At 43.3% G+C, this 23,311-nt stretch overlaps 1 protein-coding gene across 1 annotated transcript in view; it reads left to right on the top strand.

Annotated features, from left to right (window-relative positions):
* Positions 1-16,648, top strand: part of CFAP53 (cilia and flagella associated protein 53) — a 73,018-nt gene extending 56,370 nt beyond the window's left edge. Inside the window, exon 8 of the mRNA XM_059894942.1 lies at positions 16,630-16,648. Within this exon, the coding sequence (XP_059750925.1) occupies positions 16,630-16,642 (13 nt within the window). The 3' untranslated portion in view covers positions 16,643-16,648. The remainder of the gene's footprint in view (positions 1-16,629) is intronic.
* The last annotated feature ends 6,663 nt before the right edge of the window (positions 16,649-23,311 follow it).

Here is a 23,311-nt window from a genome sequence, read left to right as displayed (position 1 = left end):
CCAGTTGGTATTCTCCCTGAAGGTTTAAAATGTATTTAAGCAAATTGTTTGCTAGAATCTCTGAGAGGTTTTTTCTTTAACCTTTCTACCCATTCATCCACTCTTAACCTCAGCTCTGGGAATCTAGCTCCTCCTTTGGATCCTTTCGAGCCTCCTTGTGGCCAACATTAATTTCTTTTTTTTTTTTTTTAAACATCTTTATTGAAGTATAATTGCCTTACAATAGTGTGTTAGCTTCTGCTTTATAACAAAGTGAATCAGTTATACATATACAATATGTTCCCATTTCTCTTCCCTCTTGCATCTCCCTCCCTCCCACCCTCCCCATCCCACCCCTCTAGGTGGTCACAAAGCACCGAGCTGATCTCCCTGTGCTATGCGGCTGCTTCCCACTAGCTATCTATTTTACATTTGGTAGTGTATATATGTCCATGACACTCTCTTACCCTGTCACATCTCCCCCCACCCCCTCCCCATATCCTCAAGTCCATTCTCTAGTAGGTCTGTGTCTTTATTCCCGTCTTGCCACTAGGTTCTTCATGGCCTTTTTTTTTTTTTTTTTTTCCTTAGATTCCGTATATATGTGTTAGCATACTGTATTTGTTTTTCTCTTTCTGACTTACTTCACTCTGTATGACAGACTCTAACTCCATCCACCTCATTACAAATACCTCCATTTCATTTCTTTTTACGGCTGAGTAATATTCCATTGTATATATGTGCCACATCTTCTTTATCCATTCATCTGTCGATGGACATTTAGGTTGCTTCCATGTCCTGGCTATTGTAAATAGAGCTGCAATGAACATTGTGGTACATGACACTTTTTGACCTATGGTTTTCTCAGGGTATATGCCCAGTAGTGGGATTGCTGGGTCGTATGGTAGTTCTATTTGTAGTTTTTTAAGGAACCTCCATACTGTTCTCCATAGTGGCTGTATCAATTTACATTCCCACCAACAGTGCAAGAGTGTTCCCTTTCCTCCACACCCTCTCCAGCATTTATTGTTTCTAGATTTTTTGATGATGGCCATTCTGACCGGTGTGAGATGATATCTCATTGTAGTTTTGATTTGCATTTCTCTAATGATTAATGATGTTGAGCATTCTTTCATGTGTCTGTAGGCCATCTGTATATCTTCTTTGGAGAAATGTCTATTTAGGTCTTCTGCCCATTTTTGGATTGGGTTGTTCGTTTTTTTGTTATTGAGCTGCATGAGCTGCTTGTAAATCTTGGAGATTAATCCTTTGTCAGTTGCTTCATTTGCAAATATTTTCTCCCATTCTAAGGGTTGTCTTTTGGTCTTGTTTATGGTTTCCTTTGCTGTGCAAAAGCTTTTAAGTTTCATTAGGTCCCATTTGTTTATTTGTGTTCTTATTTCCATTTCTCTGGGAGCTGGGTCAAAAAGAATCTTGCTGTGATGTATGTCATAGAGTGTTCTGCCTATGTTTTCCTCTAAGAGTTTGATAGTGTCTGGCCTTACACTTAGGTCTTTAATCCATTTTGAGTTTATTTTTGTGCATGGTGTCAGGGAGTGTTCTAATTTCATACTTTTACATGTACCTGTCCAATTTTCCCAGCACCACTTATTGAAGAGGCTGTCTTTTCTCCACTGTATATGCTTGCCTCCTTTATCAAAGATAAGGTGACCATATGTGTGTGGGTTTATCTCTGGGCTTTCTATCCTGTTCCATTGATCTATATTTCTGTTTTTGTGCCAGTACCAAACTGTCTTGATTACTGAAGCTTTGTAATATAGTCTGAAGTCAGGGAGCCTGATTCCCCCAGCTCCATTTTTCGTTCTCAAGATTGCTTTGGCTATTCGGGGTCTTTTGTGTTTCCATACAAATTGTGAAATTTTTTGTTCTAGTTCTATGAAAAATGCCAGTGGTAGTTTGATAGGGATTGCATTGAATCTGTAGATTGCTTTGGGTAGTAGAGTCATTTTCACAATGTTGATTCTTCCAATCCAGGAACATGGTATATCTCTCCATCTATTTGTATCATCTTTATTTTCTTTCATCAGTGTCTTATAATTTTCTGCATACAGGTCTTTTGTCTCCTTAGGTAGGTTTATTCCTAGATATCTTATTCTTTTTGTTGCAATGGTAAACGGGAGTGTTTTCTTAATTTCACTTTCAGATTTTTCGTCATTAGTGTATAGAAATGCAAGAGATTTCTGTGCATTAATTTTGTATCCTGCTACTTTACCAAATTCATTGATTAGCTCTAGGAGTTTTCTGGTAGCCTCTTTAGGATTCTCTATGTATAGTATCATGTCATCTGCAAATAGTGACAGCTTTACTTCTTCTTTTCCGATTTGGATTCCTTTTATTTCTTTGTCTTCTCTGATTGCTGTGGCTAACACTTCCAAAACTATGTTGAATAATAGTGGTGAGAGTGGGCAACCTTGTCTTGTTCCTGATCTTAGTGGAAATGGTTTCAGTTTTTCACCATTGAGGACAATGTTGGCTGTGGGTTTGTCATATATGGCCTTTATTATGTTGAGGAAAGTTCCCTCTATGCCTACTTTCTGCAGGGCTTTTATCATAAATGGGTGTTGAATTTTGTCGAAAGCTTTCTCTGCATCTATTGAGATGATCATATGGTTTTTCTCCTTCAATTTGTTAATATGGTGTATCACATTGATTGATTTGCGTATATTGAAGAATCCTTGCATTCCTGGGATAAACCCCACTTGATCATGGTGTATGATCCTTTTAATGTGCTGTTGGATTCTGTTTGCGAGTATTTTGTTGAGGATTTTTGCATCTATGTTCATCAGTGATATTGGCCTGTAGTTTTCTTTCTTTGTGACATCTTTGTCTGGTTTTGGTATCAGGGTGATGGTGGCCTCGTAGAATGAGTTTGGGAGTGTTCCTCCCTCTGCAATATTTTGGAAGAGTTTGAGAAGGATAGGTGTTAGCTCTTCTCTAAATGTTTGATAGAATTCACCTGTGAAGCCATCTGGTCCTGGGCTTTTGTTTGTTGGAAGGTTTTTAATCACAGTTTCAATTTCAGTGCTTGTGATTGGTCTGTTCATATTTTCTATTTCTTCCTGGTTCAGTCTCGGCAGTTTGTGCATTTCTAAGAATCTGTCCATTTCTTCCAGGTTGTCCATTTTATTGGCATAGAGTTGCTTGTAGTAATCTCTCATGATCTTTTGTATTTCTGCAGTGTCAGTGGTTATTTCTCCTTTTTCATTTCTAATTCTATTGATCTGAGTCTTCTCCCTTTTTCTCTTGATGAGTCTGGCTAATGGTTTATCAATTTTGTTTATCTTCTCAAAGAACCAGCTTTTAGTTTCATTGATTTTTGCTATTGTTTCCTTCATTTCTTTTTCATTTATTTCTGACCTGATCTTTATAATTTCTTTCCTTCTGCTGGCTTTGGGGTTTTTTTGTTCTTCTTTCTCTAATTGCTTTAGGTGCAAGGTTAGGTTGTTTATTTGAGATGTTTCCTGTTTCTTGAGGTAGGCTTGTATTGCTATAAACTTCCCTCTTAGCACTGCTTTTGCTGCGTCCCATAGGTTTTGGGTCGTCGTATCTCCATTGTCATTTATTTCTAGGTATTTTTTGATTTCCCCTTTGATTTCTTCAGTAATCACTTCATTATTAAGTAATGTATTGTGTAGCCTCCATGTGTTTGTATTTTTTACAGATCTTTTCCTGTAATTGATATCTAGTCTCATAGCATTGTGGTCGGAAAAGATACTTGATACGATTTCAATTTTCTTAAATTTACCAAGGTTTGATTTGTGACCCAAGATATGATCTATCCTGGAGAATGTTCCATGAGCACTTGAGAAAAATGTGTATTCTGTTGTTTTTGGGTGGAATGTCCTATAAATATCAATTAAGTCCATCTTGTTTAATGTATCATTTAAAGCTTGTGTTTCCTTATTTATTTTCATTTTGGATGATCTGTCCATTGGTGAAAGTGGGGTGTTAAAGTCCCCTACTATGATTGTGTTGCTGTCGATTTCCCCTTTTATGGCTGTTAGTACTTGCCTTATGTATTGAGGTGCTCCTATGTTGGGTGCATAAATATTTACAATTGTTATACCTTCCTCTTGGATCGATCCCTTGATCATTATATAGTGTCCTTCTTTGTCTCTTGTGATAGTCTTTATTTTAAAGTCTATTTTGTCTGATATGAGAATTGCTACTCCAGCTTTCTTTTGATTTCCATTCGCATGGAATATCTTTTTCCATCCCCTCACTTTCAGTCTGTATGTGTCTCTAGGTCTGAAGTGGGTCTCTTGTAGACAGCATATATATGGGTCTTGTTTTTGTATCCATTCAGCCAGCCTGTGTCTTTTGGTGGGAGCATTTAATCCATTTACATTCCAGGTAATTATCGATATGTATGTTCCTATTCCCATTTTCTTAAATGTTTTGGGTTTGTTATTGTAGGTGTTTTCCTTCTCTTGTGTTTCTTGCCTAGAGAAGTTCCTTTAGCATTTGTTGTAAAGCTGGTTTGGTAGTGCTGAACTCTCTCAGCTTTTGCTTGTCTGTAAAGGTTTTAATTTCTCCATCACATTTGAATGAGATCCTTGCTGGGTAGAGTAATCTTGGTTGTAGGTTCTTCTCCTTCATCACTTTAAGTATATCCTGCCACTCCCTTCTGGCTTGCAGAGTTTCTGCTGAAAGATCAGATGTTAACCTTATGGGGATTCCCTTGTGTGTTATTTGTTTTTTTTCCCTTGCTGCCTTTAATATGTTTTCCTTATATTTAATTTTTGACAGTTTGATTAATATGTGTCTTGGCGTGTTTCTCCTTGGGTTTATCCTGTATGGGACTCTCTGTGCTTCCTGGACTTGATTAACTATTTCCTTTCCCATATTAGGGAAGTTTTCAACTATAATCTCTTCAAATATTTTCTCAGTCCCTTTCTTTTTCTCTTCTTCTTCTGGGACCCCTATAATTCGAATGTTGGTGCGTTTAATGCTGTCCCAGAGGTCTCTGAGACTGTCCTCAGTTCTTTTCATTCTTTTTTCTTTATCCTGCTCTGCAGTAGTTATTTCCACCATTTTATCTTCCAGGTCACTTATCCTTTCTTCTGCCTCAGTTATTCTGCTATTGATCCCATCTAGAGTATTTTTAATTTCATTTATTGTGTTTTTCATCATTGCTTGATTCCTCTTTAGTTCTTCTACGTCCTTGTTAAATGCTTCTTGCATTTTGTCTATTCTATTTCCAAGATTTTGGATCATCCTTACTATCATTATTCTGAATTCTTTTTCAGGTAGACTACCTATTTCCTCTTCATTTGTTAAGTCTAGTGTGTTTTGACCCTGCTCCTTCATCTGCTGTGTGTTTTTCTGTCGTCTCATTTTGCTTATCTTACTGTGTTTGGGGTCTCCTTATCACAGGTTGCAGGTTTGTAGTTCCCGTTGTTTTTGGTATCTGTCCCCAGTGGCTAAGGTTGGTTCAGTGGGTTGTGTAGGCTTCCTGGTGGAGGGAACTAGTGCCTGAGCTCTGGTGGATGAGGCTGGATCTTGTCTTTCTGGTGGGCACATCCACGTCTGGTGGTGTATTTTGGGGTGTCTGTGGCCTTATTATGATTTTAGGCAGCCTCTCTGCTAATGGATGAGGCTGTGTTCCTGTCTTGCTAGTTGTTTGGCATAGGGTGTTCAGCACTGTAGCTTGCTGGTCATTGAGTGATGCTGGGTCTTGATGTTGAGATGGAGATCTCTGAGAGATTTTTGCCGTTTGGTATTACGTGGAGCTGGGAGGTCTCTTGTGGACCAGTGTCCTGAAGTTGGCTCTCCCACCTCCGAGGTACGGCCCTGATGCCTGGCTGAAGCACCAAGAGCCTTTCGTCCACACGGCTCAGAGTAAAAGGGAGAAAAAATAGAAAGAAAGAAAGAAAGGAAGGAAGGAAGGAAGGAAGGAGGAAGGAAGGAAGGAAGGAAGGATGGAAAGAAAGAAAGAAAGAAAGAAAGAAAAGAAAGAAAGAAGCTATAATATAGTGAAGTAAAATAAAGCTATTGTAAAGCAAAGCTATACAGACAAAATCTCCCCCAGAAGCATATACATATACACTCACAAAAAAAAAAGGAAAAGGGGAAAAATTAATATATCCTGCTCCCAAAGTCCACCTCCTGAATTTGGGATGATTCGTTGTCTATTCAGGTATTCAACAGATGCAGGCACATCAAGTTGTTTGTGGAGTTTTAATCCGCTTCTTCTGAGGCTACTGGGACAGATTTCCCCTCCTCTTCTCTGTTCGCACAGCTCCTGGGGATCAGCTTTGGATTTGGACCCGCCTCTGCGTGTAGGTCGCCTGAGGGCGTCTGTTCCCCGCCCAGACAGGACGGGGTTAAAGGAGCAGCTGCTTCGGGGACTCTGGCTCACCCAGGCCGCGGGGAGGGAGGGGTACAGAGGAGGCGGGGCGAGCCTGCGGCGTCAGAGGCTGGCGTGACGTTGCAGCAGCCTGAGGCGCACAGTGCGTTCTCCCGGGGGATGTTGTCCCTGGATCACGGGACCCTGGCAGTGGCGGGCTGCACGGGCTCCCGGGAGGGGCGGTGTGGAGAGTGACCTGTGCTCGCACACAGGCTTCTTGGAGGCGGCAGCAGCAGCCCCAGCGTCTCACGCCCGTCTCTGGGGTCCGCGCTGATAGCCGCGGCTCGCGCCCTTCTCTGGAGTTCGTTTAGGCGGCGCTCTGAATCCCCTCTCCTTGCGCGCCGCGAAACAAAGAGGCAAGAAAAAGTCTCTTGCCTCTTCGGCAGCTGCAGACTTTTTCCCGGTCTCCCTCCCAGCCAGCTGTGGTGCGCTAACCCCTTCAGGCTGTGTTCACGCCGCCAACCCCAGTCCTCTCCCTGCGATCCGACCGAAGCCCAAGCCTCCGCTCCCAGCCCCGCCCGCCCCGGCGGCTGAGCAGACAAGCCTCTCGGGCTGGTGAGTGCTGCTCGGCGCCGAGCCTCCGTGCGGGAAGTGCGGGAATCTCTCCGCTTTGCCCTCCGCACCCCTGTGGCTGCGCTCTCCTCCGTGGCTCCGAAGCTTCCCCCCTCTGCCACCCGCACTCTCTGCCCGCGAAGGGGCTCCTAGTGCGTGGAAATCTTTCCTCCTTCACAGCTCCCTCCCACTGGTGCAGGTGCCGTCCCTATTCTTTTGTCTCTGTTATTTCTTTTTTCTTTTGCCCTACCCAAGTACGGGGGGAGTTTCTTGCCTTTTGGGAGGTCTGACGTTTTCTGCCAGCGTTCAGTGGGTGTTCTGTAGGAGCAGTTCCACGTGTAGATGTATTTCTACTGTATCTGTGGGAAGGAAGGTGATCTCCGCGTCTTACTCTTCCGCCATCTTCTCTCCTCCCCCTCAACATTAATTTCTAATCCAAAAGTGGGAGTGGGAGTCTTGGCCACAAAAAAAAGAAAAAAGAAGACTATCGTTGAAGTTTTGTTGAAAATCAACTGACCGTTAATATAAGGGTTCATTTCCAGACATGCTACTCTGTTCCATTAATTTGTCTGTCCTTACACCAACACAAAACTGTAGTGATGATCACTGTAGCCTTTAATAAGACTTGAAATCGGTAGTGTAAGGCATCCAATGTTGTTCTCTTTTTTTCCGCCCAAAATTGTTTTGTCTATTCTAGTTTCTTTAAATTTCCATATAATTGTTAGGATCGTCTTGTCAATTTCTACAAAGATGCCTACTGAGATTTTGATAGAGATTGCATTGAATCTATAGATCAATTTGGGGAGAACTGCCATCTTAACAATAATGAGTTTTCTAACCCATGAAGAAGATCTATCTCCCCATCCACTGAGGTCATGTTTAAATTTTTAAGCAATGTTTTATGGTTTTCAGTGTGCAGGACTTGTGCTTCTTTTGTTCAACTTATTCCTAAGTATTTCTTTTCAATGCTATTACGAACAGAATTGTTTTCTCAAATTCATTTTTGGATTTTTCATTGTTAATGTATAGCAATGTGACTGATTTTTGTATATTGAATTCATATCCTATGACCTTGCTAAACTCATTTATTAGTTCTTGTAGGGTTTTTTTTTTTTTTTTTTTTTTTTTGAGATTGTGTAGGATTTCCTACATTCAGGATCATGTCATTTGCAAATAAAGACAGTTTATTTCTTTCCAATTTGGATGCCTGTTGTTTCTTTTTCTTGCCTTAACTGCACTGGTTAGTGCAATATCAAGTATGATATTGAATAGAAGTAGAAAGCATAGACATTCTTGACTTGTTCCCAGTTTTAAGGGAAAACGCTCATTCTTTAACCATTAAGTATGATGTTATCTGTAGGTTTTTCATAGATGCCCTTTACCACGGTGAGGATGTTCCCTTTTCTTCCTGTTTTATTGAGAGTCTGTATATAAAGAGGTGTTGGAGCTTATCAAATGCTTTTTCTGTGCCTGTTGAGTTGAACATGTGATTTTTGTTCTTTTGTTCTATTAATATGGTGTATTACATTAATTTATTTTCAGATATTAACTAACGTTGCATATCTGGGATAAATGCCACTTGGTCATGGTTTATGGTTTTTTTTTTTTATTAAGTTGCTGCATTTCATTTGTTAATTTTTTTTTTTTTTTTTTTGTCACTGTGTTGATCTTGGTCTGTTGTGTATCTTCCATCTAGGTCTCTTGTGATGTTGTCTGGGTCTGGTATCAAGATATTATCGGCCATATAAAATGAGTTGGAGAGTATTCCCTCTTCCTTTATTTTCTGAAAGATTTGCGAAGGATTGCTATTATTTCTTCCTCAAATGTTTGATAGAATTCACCAGGGATGCCACCTGGGCTTTCTCTGTGGAAAGATTATTTTTTATTGCTAATTTAATATTTTTTTACTGACTTAGGTCTAATCAGATGTTCTGTTTCTTCTTGAGTCAGTTTTGGTAATTTGTGTTTTTCTACAAATTTGTCCACTTCATCTAAGTTGTCTAATTTAAACACATAAAGTAGTTCATAAAATTTCCTTATAATTATTTTAACTTCTAAAGAGTCTGTAGTAATGTGCCCCTTTCATTCTACTTGGAATTTGGGGTTATTTTGCTACTCTGTGACCAGAAAATAACTGGAAAGTATGGCCTCTCCATCCAGTGTCTTTCCCTGCCCCCAACTCAGAATAACTCTCTACCAGAGAGCATTGTACTTTGATGATTGAAGCAATGTTTAAAAACAAAAGTAAAAATCACTTATTGTTAAATTATGCTGTTTACCTTTTTCTTATTTTTATGTAAAGGAAACTAGCCTTTCATCATATGGATGCAAACATTTTTTTTCTAGTTTTTCTGCCCTTCTGATGGCAGAGCAATGGTCTGGATTCCTGACGTTTTGTTGTCTGGTAGGGCTGATTTCACCATTTTGGTCTCCTTTTACAGTTTTTTTTTCAGAGCTATCATATCGGGTTTTTTTTTTTCCCCCAGATCAATACTAGTATCATTTGATTATCCCAGTAATATTTTCATTCAGATTGCATTGGGTTTATAAATTAGGTCAGGGATGCTGTCAACTTTACAGTGTTGCATTTATTCAAGAAAATCCACTAAACCTTGGTGAGAATGGTGGGAGTCTATGGCATTTTGGCCTGGAGCTGCTTCCAGATCCCCCTCAGCTGCATGGAGCAGTGGTTCTATCAGGGCAGAGTAGGTTGTAAGGACCTACCTGCAGCCTCACTGCCAGAGGGGGTTGACTTGATTGACAGCAAATTTGGAAAAATCCATGCTTGGGACATTGTCAAAACAAGACCAATCTTGGTGGCAATAAATCAGGGAATGCCAACATCACAGCTAGCCTGAGACTGTGATACTGGTTGGAACAAGCAACAGACAGACCAGCCAGAAATTTCACAGGAAGATTTGGGGAACATGACAGCTATTATGGGCTTTGATAAGCTCCCACATATTCTTGGTGATATGGAAGCTGCTTAGACAAAAAACTACATGCCTGCTTATGAGAAACCTAGCAGGCCCTCATAGTCAACTGATCCTTGGCCACACGTGAGGCCTTGCACGTACGAAAAGTAAAAGCTGGGGCGGATTTGCTAATGGCCTAAACTTTGAATGTGTTCCCCACCCCTCACACAGATCCATCAGCAGAAGGTGGAAGCCTTACTAGCTCGATCACTCACTGACCACTGCGGTGACCCAGGGCAACCCCTGGGAAGCCATGCTTAAAACTAAAAAGAGGAATTTAAGAATATGAGCAGAGACATCAGTGTTATTTTTCCAGGTGGTATAAAGGGTCAAATGAAGTCAAGTATGTGTAAATGACTTGATTTACTATAAAATGTTATACATACATGGGCATTATTATCGAGTCCATTCACCTAGTGCAGGGAAATCGATAAGAAAAAGATAACCCAGTAGAAAAATGTACGAAAGACTTGTGCAGACACTTTGCAAAGGAGGATAGGAAGATGGCCAATGAACAGAGGAAGAGATGCTCAAAATTATTACTCATCATGGAAATGAAATTAAAACTACTGTGTGTCAGGAAGGGGGATATTTCCCCCTTTATCCATCTTGAGTTCTTTTTTTTTTTTTTTTTTTTTTTTTTAAAGTATCTTTTTTTTTTTTTTTTTTTTTTTTTTTTTTAAATTTATTTATTTATTTATTTTTGGCTGTGTTGGGTCTTCGGTTCGTGCGAGGGCTTTCTCCAGTTACGGCAAGTGGGGGCCACTCTTCATCGCGGTGCGGGGACCGCTCTTCATCGCGTTGCGCGGGCCTTTCACCATCGCGGCCCCTCCCGTTGCGGGGCACAGGCTCCAGACGCGCAGGCTCAGCAGTTGTGGCTCACGGGCCCAGCCGCTCCGCGGCATGTGGGATCTTCCCAGACCAGGGCTCGAACCCGTGTCCCCTGCATTAGCAGGCAGATTCTCAACCACTGCGCCACCAGGGAAGCCCTCCATCTTGAGTTCTTGTGGCTGGACTAATAATAAAATTGACACAAGACAGATTAACAGAAGAAAAACAAACCAATTTTAATTCGTGCACACAGAAGTCTCATAGAAATGGAAACTAAGAAGTGGCCAAAGCAGGCAGCTTTCATATCTTTTAGATAAAAACAATAAATTTGTGAGAAATTGACAGGACAAGGAAACTTAGGCTTTGGGTGCTTAATTTGTGAAGAATCTAACTAAACAGAGTTTGGGATTGCGGTAGTAAATTCAAGAAGTAACAAGTTTTGTTTGTACAGGCTTCTTGGCCTGAATGCTCTATCTCTGGTGATAGGGTGTCCTTTTACCTCCAGATGCCAGGAGTACACCTGTTGTCGAACCCAAGTTCATGTGCCTGATGCACAGTGAGGCCAAACAAACCGGAATGTTGGAGTTTGGAGCAGAGAAAGGTTTATCGCCGGGCCATGCAAGCAGAATGGGGTGGCTCATGCTCAAAAGACCCACACTCCCCGATAGGCTTCAGGGAAGCATTTTTAAAGGCAAGGTGAGGGAAGGGAGTTGCGGGGTGTGTGACATACTCATGCACAGTTCTCTGATGATGAGGTAACAGGGCCATGTCACAAGGGTTAACGTTGTCAATCCTCAGACTCCAGTAGCTCTGGGGACAACATGCTCATGGTCATCAAGTAGTTAACTTCTTCCATTTGGTGGGGGTTTTAGCATCTATAAAATGACAGTTCTCCTGGCCCAACTGCTGTTTTTGTCACTATGTGTTCACATTCTTTCAATCATTAATTCTTGAGCCAGGCTTTTGTGACTCAGGGGAGGCCTGGGAGACTACAGCTTTTCTACAAAGAAGAGGCAGGCAGAGGATATGGGGATAGGGGTCTGTCCCAGGAAAGCCCCATAGGGTCCTGCTCACTTACACACCTTTCACATGAGAGATTTATTTCCTACTTTCAGGGGGACAGAGATGTGGGTTCAATCTTCGGGGCCATGGGGTGCAGTGGCTTGAAGCAGAATCTTAGTTACCTGACTGGGAATTGAACCCAGGCCACAGTGATAAGAGTGTGGAATCCTAACCACTGGACCACGAGGGCCAGCAGGCTTGAAGCAGGACCTCTCTCCTCGACTTCTTTGAAGAAAGAATTTGGTAAAGAGACAGAGGCAGTGAAGCGGGTTAAGTGTTTATTAGAAGCAAAGTACGTGTGGAAGAACACACAGGTGGGCTTGGAGTGAGTCATGTGCTTTTGGGGTGGCTTAAATTGCTTATGTTGGGGCAGTTTTCTGGGTTCCCTCTGGCCAATCATCTTGCTCCATGCCCATATTTGGTCTGACTCAGGGCCCTCTCTAATGTCCGTGCATATCTTTTAGCCAAGATGGATTCCAGTGCAAGGGTTTCTAGGAGGTTGGCAGGACATATTATGGGCTGGCATCCCTTCCCTTCCCTGACTCCTGAGGATCTTTTCTGCGTATATGTGGTCTGGGAGGTCTTCTTGACCCAAGAACAATGTGGTCTCCTTATCTTTTACTCAGTCAGAGTTCTGCTCCTGCTGTTGTCTTCATCTTGAAGTGTCAACAGGAGACAAGTTCCAGCTGCTCAGCCTGGGGTCCAGCTATCTCCTGCCTCAGGTCAAAATGTCCCTCTTGCATCAGCCATTTCTTAACTAACTGTAACTCAAAACAATCAATATACCATTAAGTCATATGTTGGGATGGCCTGCCTTGGGCCTTAACACATGCAATAACTCTACACACTCACCAAAGTGGGTAAAATGAAAAAGACAGGCAAGCATCAGTGAGAATGTGGAGCAACTGGAACTCTCATACACTGATGGTAAGAATATAAATGTAAGCAATCACTTTGGGCTGCTAAAGCTGAAAATATACATACACTGTGATCCAGAAATTCCACGCCTAGGTATTTACCCAACAGAAATGCATACATATATGCAGAAAATGACATATATAAGATTGTTCACAGCGGCACTATTTGTAAAAGACCTAAATTAGAACTAGTCCAAATGCCCATCCAGAGAAGAATGGAAAAATATCAATACTATACCCGATGTATATGAACGAACTTGGCTACGTGCAACAGTATGGACGAGCCTCATAGCCACAATGATGAGCGAAATAAGTCAGACGTAGAGTAACATGTGCTGTGTAGTTCCACTTATGAAAAGCTCAGAAGCAGGCAAAACTAATTTTTGGTGTTAGAAATTAGGTAATTACCCTTTTGGAGAGGATAAGTGGAAGGGGGACTTGGTATTAGTGTTCTGTTTCTTGATTTGTGTGGTGGTTATTCAGTGTGTTCATCTTGAGAAAATTCTTCAAGCTATACATTTAAGATTTATGTACTTTTCTGTATGTGTGTTGTACTTTCATTAAGAGTTAAAAAAAAACAACCTTCACAAAATAGCTACCATTGGTCATTGTGCTGGTTTCTGGAGGTTTCCAGACTAAATCTAATGTTTGGAGACTACTGTCATGTGCCTTACCATTTATTCTACAGGTAAACACCTCTAATTTGTCCATCTACTCCAGACCCTTCATCATCAGCTTGCCCTCTAGTGGTCTCACCTCGTTTTTCTAGGTTTGTATTGAAACAAGATGCTCAGAATTAGATAAAAACAGTCCAGAAGAGGTCTGCAGAGCAGAATACAATGGGACCATCACTTCCTTCAATCCGTGCATTATACTTCATTTAATGTAACCCACAGGTGAATGTCCACCCTCTAACCACAATTGAAAAAATGTAGGCGTAATTGTCTTGTCCCTGGCAGGCCCTACCTGCCTGTTATAAACAAGATAGTGAGAAGCCATGTTTAATACTTCAGAGGACAAAGTATTTTCACTAACTTTATCACCTTCTATTTGCATATAAGTTACCAGAGTGCTAACTACTGGTGACTCAACTTAGCTCTTAATGAAGACCTGGCAAAGCTGCTATCTGGCAACACTTTGTTAACAGTTAATTTGAATTACTTTATACATTTATAAACAGCACTTCATTTCCTGAGTCATTCTGACTTTTTCCTTTTTCAGGTTGACCTTCCCCTCTATCTTTCAGTTCTAATTAAAAAGATTAAATAACTTTACATAGGGCTAACCGAATACCAGCTACTACCCTACTGCTCTTTACGTGTGTTTACTCATTTAATCCTCATGACATCTTTTTGAGGGAAGTACTATTATTTTCAGGCCCATTTTACAGCTGAGGAAACTGAGACATGGCAGGTTAAGAAAACTTGCCAAGGCTGCATGGTTAGAATAAATATTTGGTCTTTGTTCCCAGTTCCTGGCACAGAGCCCCTAAAGTCCTTGGGATTTCCTGAGTGATAGGAATGCCTTTTGTTCTCCACAAAGAGTCCCTTTTGATCACACCTGAATTTATGCTAATAAGGTGACTTAGGATGCGGCCCCTAGAAGCCTCAGGTTAGGGCTGGTCACCTGAAAAACCAAGTGATTAGAGAATTGGAACTTTTAGCCCCACTCAGAAAGGGGAGAGGTTCCAGAGAAAGGGGAGGCTAGAGACTGAGCTGCAGAACAGGTGTTTGATGTTCGGAGATCTCTGGCTGGTGAACAGACGGAGGAGCTGGGAGGGGGGCGCACTCAGAGAGGGCGTGGAAGTTCCCCCTCCCCCATACCTTGCCCTGTGTATCTCTTCTATTTGGCTGTTCCTGAGTTGTTTCCTTTCTAATAAACCAGTAAATGTAAGTAAAGAGTGTTCCTGAGTTCTGTGAGCAGTTCTAGCAAATTACTGAACCTGAGGAAGGGGTCGTAGGATCTCCTGTTTTATAGCCAGTTGGTCAGAAGTACAGGTGGCCCAAGACTTGTGGCTGGCCTCTGAACTGGGGGAGCAGTCTTGTGGGACAGAGCCTTTAATCTGTGGGGTCTGTGGTAACTCCAGGTCGTTAGCGTCAGAACTGAATTGAATGGTTGAATGTTGGTGTCTGGAGAATCACAGAACTGGTGGCTGGTGTTGGAAAAACCCCAGTCAGTGAGTGATGGTGCTGGCATTGGAAGCCCGTCTCATCGCAGAGCCCATGGCTTTCAGGCTCTCTGCTTTACTGCCTCCCCACAACAGGCAAAAATCAATGAATTACAGACTTTTAAAGCTTAAAAACCCACCACAAATACTTTAATTAGTTTACTTTGCAAATGAAGAGCCAGAAGTCCAAATAAATCTCCTATCTCTTGGTTCAGCACTTTTTCCATTATATAACATCATAATTTCTTACCAAACTCCAGTTTGTTATCAAAGCACCCTTAGTCACCAATATGCCCTTTTTTTCAGGCTTGCAGTTCAGGCAATATATAGCATGAGACTATTTTCACTCCATTTCCATCACTTTGTGGTCTCTATCCAAAACTTTATATTTGCTAACATAGCATTTTGGTGCAAATCCATCAAGTACATTTATGCATACACATTCCATAAATTACACAAGGGCATGAATATTTTTCCTACTATAAACCATCCTTCTGATATTTTGATTACCTTATATAAACTGGTCAAACAGCTTCTCAGAATATAGATGAGAGTTGCATCTAATAAAAAGAATAGTTTCCTATATAGAGAAGCCCCCAAGGTAACTGGAAAGGGTATTTTATCACACTTAGTACAGGTCACAGTAAAAGATGTGATTCTGTTCATGTCTCCTGTGAAGCTGTTGGCTGGATCTTGGGCTCTGAGAGCCAAAATTCCTCCAGATGTCAATTCTTTTCTCTAAAGTTCTAAGATGTGTGTTTTGGATAGAGGCTGAGGGTTATTATCTTAGTGCTTCCAAGTATTGTGATGTGGGACTTTTATCTGAAATGACTTTGTAGATATGGTTCTGGGAAAACTGATAAAACAAGACAATTTCATGCTAAGTCTTTGCCCGAATGTGCCATTAATCAGCTGTGTGATCTTGGCAGGACTTTCTGGGCTATAATTCTCTTGTCTAAAAACTGAGGGACTTCTTGAGCCAGAAGGGACCTGAGAGGGTGTCTAGTCCAAATCCTTCACCTTATAGACGAGAAAGTGTCTGGGGTTTGGTGGCCTCGCAAGCAGAACCCATGAGAAGGACTTGGATACAATTAGGTTCTTTGGTAGGTGACCCAGGAAGCAGAAGAATGGGGTGGGCAGAGTAGCAGGGGAGGAACCAGTAGAAGAACGTGTTACAGGGTGGTTATCACAGTAGGCAACTGGGTCTTAATCCACTCGGGAGCCTTCTGAAGAAATGTGTAGGCCTCACAGGTATATACTGCTCAAGGTGGAGGCTGGGGCATTTATCACTCCCACCCTCTTTGGTTGAGGGGTGCCCCTACCGGCATTGACTTCCCCACCATAGATGGGAGGCTAAAGAGGTTGTGAGAAAGCCCTGGGACGATAAAGCAGAATGATGCAGGGCCTGCACCTGAGGCAGACCCTGGTGCCCTGGACAGAACCATGGCTGGAATCTGAGAGACAGAGGGAAACAAGGCCAGAGAAGTTATGACTTATGATTTGACCTGCAGCACACAGCTAAAACTATGTGTTTTGGGGTTTGTTTGTTTTTTTTGCATATTTTCCAGGTGTGTGTATGTTTTCTCTCCAATTAGGCACTGTTGCTTAAAGCAGGTACCAAGTGTTAGACAACTCTGATGAATCCAAGCTTTCAGCAAAAGGTCTGCCCAGAGCAACCCCTCCGAAAATATTTCCTCATTTGTTCTGGGGGAAAAGAGGAAGGCTAAGTGGCCAGAGTGAAAGGGTGACCATAGAGCCTTCCTTCTGATTCTTTAGCACCCAGACCTAAGAGGGCCAAGCAAGGCTAAAATGGCATAAGACCAGAGGGACAGCCCTGAAATGGCCAGCAGCCAGCGGAGCTGACAGACAGGAGGCAGAGAACCGTGACCGTGAAGAGGCCAAGCCAGACCTGAAGCGGCGGGTGCTGGGCCAGGAGATGAGCCATCGGAGGTAGCAAGACTCGGACATTTCTACAGCTCCCAGCTCCGGACAGGAAATGGCTTTAGCTTCCAGAAGCACAGACATTGACATGGAGCTGGCAAAGGCGTGTAAGGTGTTTGTGCTCTCTCTCCCCTCTGGGGGAGCTAGAATTCACAGACTCCCATCCTGACCACGCACCCAAGGCTGGTGACCATGGCTCTCTTCTGCTTTTTTTTTTTTTTATTAAATTTATTTATTTATTTATTTATTTATTTATTTATTTATTTATTTATTTATGGCTGCGTTGGGTCTTCATTGCTGCACGCAGGCTTTCTCTAGTTGCAGTGAGCAGGGGCTACTCTTCCTTACGGTGCGTGGGCTTCTCACTGCGGTGACTTCTTTTGTTGCAGAACACGGGCTCTAGGCACACGGGCTTCATTAGTTGTGGCACGCGGGCTCAGTAGTTGTGGTTCGTGGGCTCTAGAGCTCAGGCTCAGTAGTCGTGGCGCATGGGCTTAGCTGCTCCGCGGCATGTGGGATCTTCCCGGACCAGGGCTCGCACCTGTGTCCCCTGCATTGGCAGGCGTATTCTTAACCATTGCACCACCAGGGAAGTCCCCTCTTGTCTGCTTTTGCTGTGCCACTAGATGCTTTCAGGGGAGAGACTCCTCAGAGCTGGGAGCAGGTTAGCCAGGGTGATGTGGAGAGAGTGGGATTGAGGGAAAGGCATCTTGCCCCTTTGTGTCTTCTGGACACTGAGTAAAGGGCGCTCCTTTGTTGGCAGATTTCCCTCTGCCTCCCTGCAGGACTTCAGTGGGTTTGGGGCTGATCAAGGACCACAAGGCGGCCACAGCACACACAGCTTCTGTTGGGTGGTGCTTGGACAGGGCTGCTGGAGAGGTCACTCCTCACAGCACGAGACCATCCAGAGTCTTGCAGAGATGAAGGGCCAGCGTCCGGAAGGGCAGGAGGACAAGGGACCTCCCAGTGGGGAGAGGGACCGGGCAGGGGCTTACATGTCTAGGTGATGCAACTCAACAGCACGGTGGGGATTCTCTGGGTGCAAGAACTCCCAGGGCGCCCTAGCATTTGGGGCCTTATGACTACAAGGTCCTATCTCATCGACAGGTAATAGCTGTTGGTGAGGTTTCATGGGGTTTGCAAAGCAGGCAGTCTCTAAATGGCTAAGCATTTGTGTGTCTGGGCTATTTTTTAAATAATTGGATGTGTAAAAATTTAAGTTTGGCACTGGCAGGCTTTTGAACTAACAGGTCTCCGCCTGCAGTGAAGAAGTACATAACCTAGGGGCTAATACGCAGAGGCCACGGTTGGCTGTTTTATATAACATTCTGTGAACACCAGGAACCCAGCTATGCAGAACTGAGAGTTACTGTTCCCCCAAACAGACACCCTCCTTCCTCCTCACACGTAGGCACTTTTCCCCACTGTTCTGCCTGGACTCAGAGGGTCCACGTGCCCCTTGGAATTCCAGCCTTTCCTTCACCGTGAGCTCAACTCAAACAACATCTGTTGTGTAGTCCCCCCAGACTCTCTGGCGGCGCCCTGACTCCTTGCTCACCCCCAGCTCTCTATTTCTCTTTTCTATCACAGGGCGCAGTTTAGCTGTGATAGGCCTGTGTCCACTACTAGACTATGAGCTGTTTGAGGGAAAGAGCCAGGTATGAACTGAACTGTGTCTCCCCAAAATTCATATGTTGAAGCCTTAACCCCCAGTGTGACTGTATTTGGAGATAGGGCCTTTAGGGAGGTAATTAGGTTTAATGAGGTCATAAGGGTGGAGCCCTAATCGGATAGGGCTGGTGCACTTACAAGAGGAGGAAGAGACACAGGGATTGCCCTCTCGTTGTGCACAAAGAAGCAGCCACGTGAGGACATAGCAAGAAAGTGACCATCTTCAAGCCAGGAAGGGAGTCCTCATCAGAAACCAACATGTTGGCACCTTGATCTTAGACTTCCAGCCTCCAGAACTGTGAGGAAATAAAGGTCTGTTGTTTAAGCCACCCAGCCTGTGGTATTTTGTTATGGCAGCCTGAGAAAACTAATACAGAGCCCTATATTTTTCCCCTGAAAATCTCTCACAGCACTTAGAACAGTGGCACGTGGAAACCCCTTAACAAATGTTTGCTGAATTGAACTGTAATCCCCAAATGAATGAGACATGCATGGTGCTGGTGGTGCCCTGGGTCTGGAATCTCTGACAAACCCAGCGGCCAACCCTTCTCCTTGCACACTGTAGGAGAGAGACCACCCCGCCAGTCTCCTCTGCAACTGAAATATCCACAAAGCTCTGAGACCAGAAAGTCTGATGCTAAGCCTCATTTAGCAGCAAAATCTGAGCTGAACAAGTATGAAACTACTTAAGATTATCCCACTAGGTTTTACTACAGAACTATGAATGATTTTGACTACTGAGCACCACCCCAGCTCTGGCTAAATGCATTATAAGATTTACGGCTTAGGCATCTACTACATTTCTAAAATCTAAAACCTTCAGAATTCCAAAACATATTTGGCCCCAGAGTTTGGAATAAAGGATTGTGGGCCTGTGCTATATAAAGGGGTTAATACCAAACCCACAAGTGTCAACTTGAGGAAGCCCATGGGAGGCACTGTTTATCCAGTGTATAAGTAAACTGCAATGGCTATTTGAACAGAATGAGAAATAACTAACCTAAGCTGGGGAGTTGCGTGATTGGAATTAAAACGTTGGTTGATACGCATGCTACAGATGCCGGCATTGTTTTTGAGCAGTTTATTCCATCAGCCTACAAAACGTGCTGAGTACAGTTTTTAAAGATGCACGATATTACCTAGGAAAATAGCAGCCGTGTAGTTTAAATTCCAATTGGCTTTTTATAAATTGTGTTTAACAACTGGAGAAATCAATAAAAATGAAATTATAAGAACACTCACAACTATTCATTATGACTATCAGCGTTGCTACTACAAATAATATGAAAAAAAAATTAATCTGCTGAATTTACAAAGTCAAGCATGTTTTTAGCAGAGCATCTCAAAGTGTTTAGTATCTAGACTCTACAAAGCCTACAATATAAGACTGACACTGTTTCTTCCCTTGAGGAATTTATAGTCTTGTTGACGGTCAAGACCCAGACACAAGAAATAATTGTGAACATTACAAGGCAACATATAATCCAGTGCTGCGTTAAATATAATCAAGTACGTGGAACAGATTTACTGCTAAGCCTTCTTAAAGGCTCCAGAATGCCTGTGCAGCTTGGACTGATGGGAGGCCCCTGGCTGGAAGACAGGCTTAGAAAGTGTGTCTTGAAACTGCATTTGAATAGCAGTGCACTGCCTCTGCTTAGATTTTATGGGGTTTTTTAAAATTAATTTTTATGGGAGTATGGTTGCTTTACAATGTTGTGTTAGCCTCCACTGCACAACAAAATGAATCAGCCATACACATACAGATATCCCCTCCCTTTTGGACTTACCTTGCATTTATGTTTTCTTTTTAAATAAATTTATGTATGGCTGCGTTGGGTCTTCGTTGCTGTGTGTGGGCTTTCTCTAGTTGCGGTGAGCGGGGGCTACTCTTTCATTGCAGTGTGAGGGCTTCTCATTGCGGTGGCTTCTCTTGTTGCGGAGCACGGGCTCTAGGCACGCAGGCTCAGTAGTTGTGGCGCACGGGCTTAGTTGCTCCGCGGCATGTGAGATCTTCCCGGACCAGGGCTCGAACCCTTGTCCCTTGCATTGGCAGGTGGATTCTTAACCAGTGCGCCACCAGAGAAGTCCCCCACTTATGTTTAATTGGAGGATCTTGGAGGAGCTTTTGGCGAGTTGGAGGAGGGCGGTACCAGCTAAGTCATGCTTCAGAGCCACGCCACTGCTGCTCTGGGTTTTTGGCAAAGCAAAAGGTGAACTATGGCTGGGACAATCAAGGAGGCTTCCAGGAGAAGTTGGCACTTGAGCTGGACTTATAGGTCGTGTGGACTATAGGTGACCTGGAGAAGGAAGGGTATCTTTGGAGAGGAGTGTCGGGGGCAGGTCATAGTGAGAAGTGGACTCGACTCCACTGGGAATCTGTCTTGGGGGCAGGAGGTCAGAGAGCTCTGAGGCAGACCAAAAAGTCCCATTTTCCAATTGAGAAAAAGGAAAATCTGCTAAACGTCACCAGATTCCAATAGAAATGCATTGCCTTAGAATTTCAGTAACTGCACAACCTGCTTAGGCACGCTTCATGAGCGGACACCTCGCCTCATTTCCCACTAGGGGCGCAGTCTTGGCGGTACGGATAACACCGTGTGACGGAATCGTTTGGAATGTTGACCTCAGCAAGAAGAAGGTGCATCAGTACGTGACAGGCAGTGGGTGCCTGACAAGCCTTGGCAGCTTTGAGAGTTGGGGCCTGGGTGTTTGACTGACTTCCAAAACCGTTTGTAAGGTCAGAGCTGAGGGCAGCAGAGGCAGCCCTCGCCTTGACTGCTGGGGAGTTAAGTGAGATGCTACAGGAGAGGGTTAGTGCTCAACAGATGGCAAGTGCTATAACTCAACATCAGAAATAGTGCAGACCCAACACGTATCCTATCCTTCCAGTGAAATGATGTAACTTCCCAGAAACACTCTGTTTCTATTCCAAGTCAAGGTAGTTCTGGTCTGCAAGAACAGCCTGGTTTTCTCGAGAATCTAGCATCTTTCTAACACATTATTATTACTTAACAGTAACCGTTCGTACGTGTTTGCTGTTTTACAAGTATGTCCAGTTTTACTCGTCCTCACCAAAGCCACAGGCATTTGACAGGGATTGTTTTTCTTTTTTTTGTAACTGAGATATAACATTCATACAGTAAAATTTGTGAAGCACATGGTGTGGTGAATGTTTACACGTTTGCTCCTGTATAACCAGCAGATCAAGATATGGAACATTTCCAGAATCCTGAAGGTTCTCATGCCCCTTCCCAGTCAAGGCCCCCTCAGAAGTAACCACTATTCTGATTTCTATCGTCACCCATTAGTTTTGCCTGCTCTTGAACTTCATATAAATGGAACCTGCTATCTTCCACTCGACATAATGTGGATGTGATTCCTCCATGTTCTGCACACATGCCGAGAGTTCATTCTTTGTCCTTGCTGGGCACTATTACATTGTCTGAATGTACCACAATTCATTTATCCATTTTCTCGTGGGCAGACATAATTAAACAAAGTTTACAAATGAAGACATTCAGGGTGAGAGTGACTTAGTCCCTTAGACCCTAAGGTCAGGCAGCCGGGAAGGTCAGGATTAGAACTGGAGCTGTCTGTCTCCAAATGCAGGGCTCTTTCTAACGTTCCACTTTGGAGCAGCAGTGTTTTCTAGAACTTTTTTTTAGGTTGCAGAATTTTGAACTACTTAGTTCAAACTGCTGAACTAAGGAGTTCAATCAAAAAATAAAAGCAAACAATAAAATCCCCATTTTGTTGGGAATCCCCATGTGAAAATGTAGGTAGGTACTCAGGATGAACACCATGCCCGTGGCGGGCTTTGAATAAATGCTTAATGGTCCCGATTCACGTGGAAGAAGTCCTGGAGTGATGGATTCAGTCCTTCAACTCTCTGTGTTTATAGTTACAGTCTGAGTGAGACAGGAGGAGAAGTACCACTGTTTCCCTACAGAATACTCTGCGCATGGTTGGCTGCCGCAGGGTGTGTGTGTGTGTGTGTGTGTGTGTGAATTTAGCATGCTGCTAATCGTGAAATTCCTAAGCTCTGCTGTGCACATAGGCACACACCTCTCCCTGCATCCCTGCATTGCAAACCCAGACACATTGCTTTTCCTCTGCAGGCCCCGGGCTCCCAGGACCTGGCTGTGGCCCCTCTAGCTCTTTTTTTCAAAGGGCTAACTGCAGAGTCTTCCTCCAGCCCTGGGAAGCCAGGGTCTGGCACCTGACAGGGGGAGAGAAGCTGGACGCAGCTCGGAGTGATTTGTGGGAAACTGGGATGGGGAAAATAGAGCCAGATAAGGATTTAGAGCAATTAGACAAAATAACAAATCACTTCTTTGTAAATGCTGCAAATCAAATCCTAAGTCTAGGGCCAAGAACCAGAGAACTTTCTGTTCAGTAAACAGGTTAGGGAGGGAACCACTCAGACTGAATGTGCTTTCTCCAAAATGGGTGCTAAATATGGGGGTCTGCACTGTCAGGAAGAAGAGGGTCTTTTCCATTTATTAGCAGAGAAATTACATTTCTTGTAAGAGGTGTCACCCAAGCCAACTTGGCTTACAGCAGTAAAAAATTCAAAAATCAAGTTTTCTCTCTGGCAGTTCCTGTGTCCACTTTCAGACCCCCTCTCCCCATGACATCATCTCTCCTCCCAGCCCAGCACCCAGTGGGCAGGGTCCCCTTCCATAACCGCCACCCCTGGACATGTGTCTCATGACTTTTTCTCCCACAAGGACACATAGCTACCTACTCTCCCCTCATCCACAACCAGCTCTCCTGTCTCTCTTTTCTGACCCCAAACTCAACTGTTCTTATGTGTGCAATGCTCTCCCCTCACCAGAAAACGTTC

Source organism: Balaenoptera ricei, chromosome 14, assembly GCF_028023285.1.
Source record: "Balaenoptera ricei isolate mBalRic1 chromosome 14, mBalRic1.hap2, whole genome shotgun sequence".
Lineage (NCBI taxonomy): Eukaryota > Metazoa > Chordata > Mammalia > Artiodactyla > Balaenopteridae > Balaenoptera > Balaenoptera ricei.
This window is presented reverse-complemented; position numbering and strand designations above follow the sequence as displayed.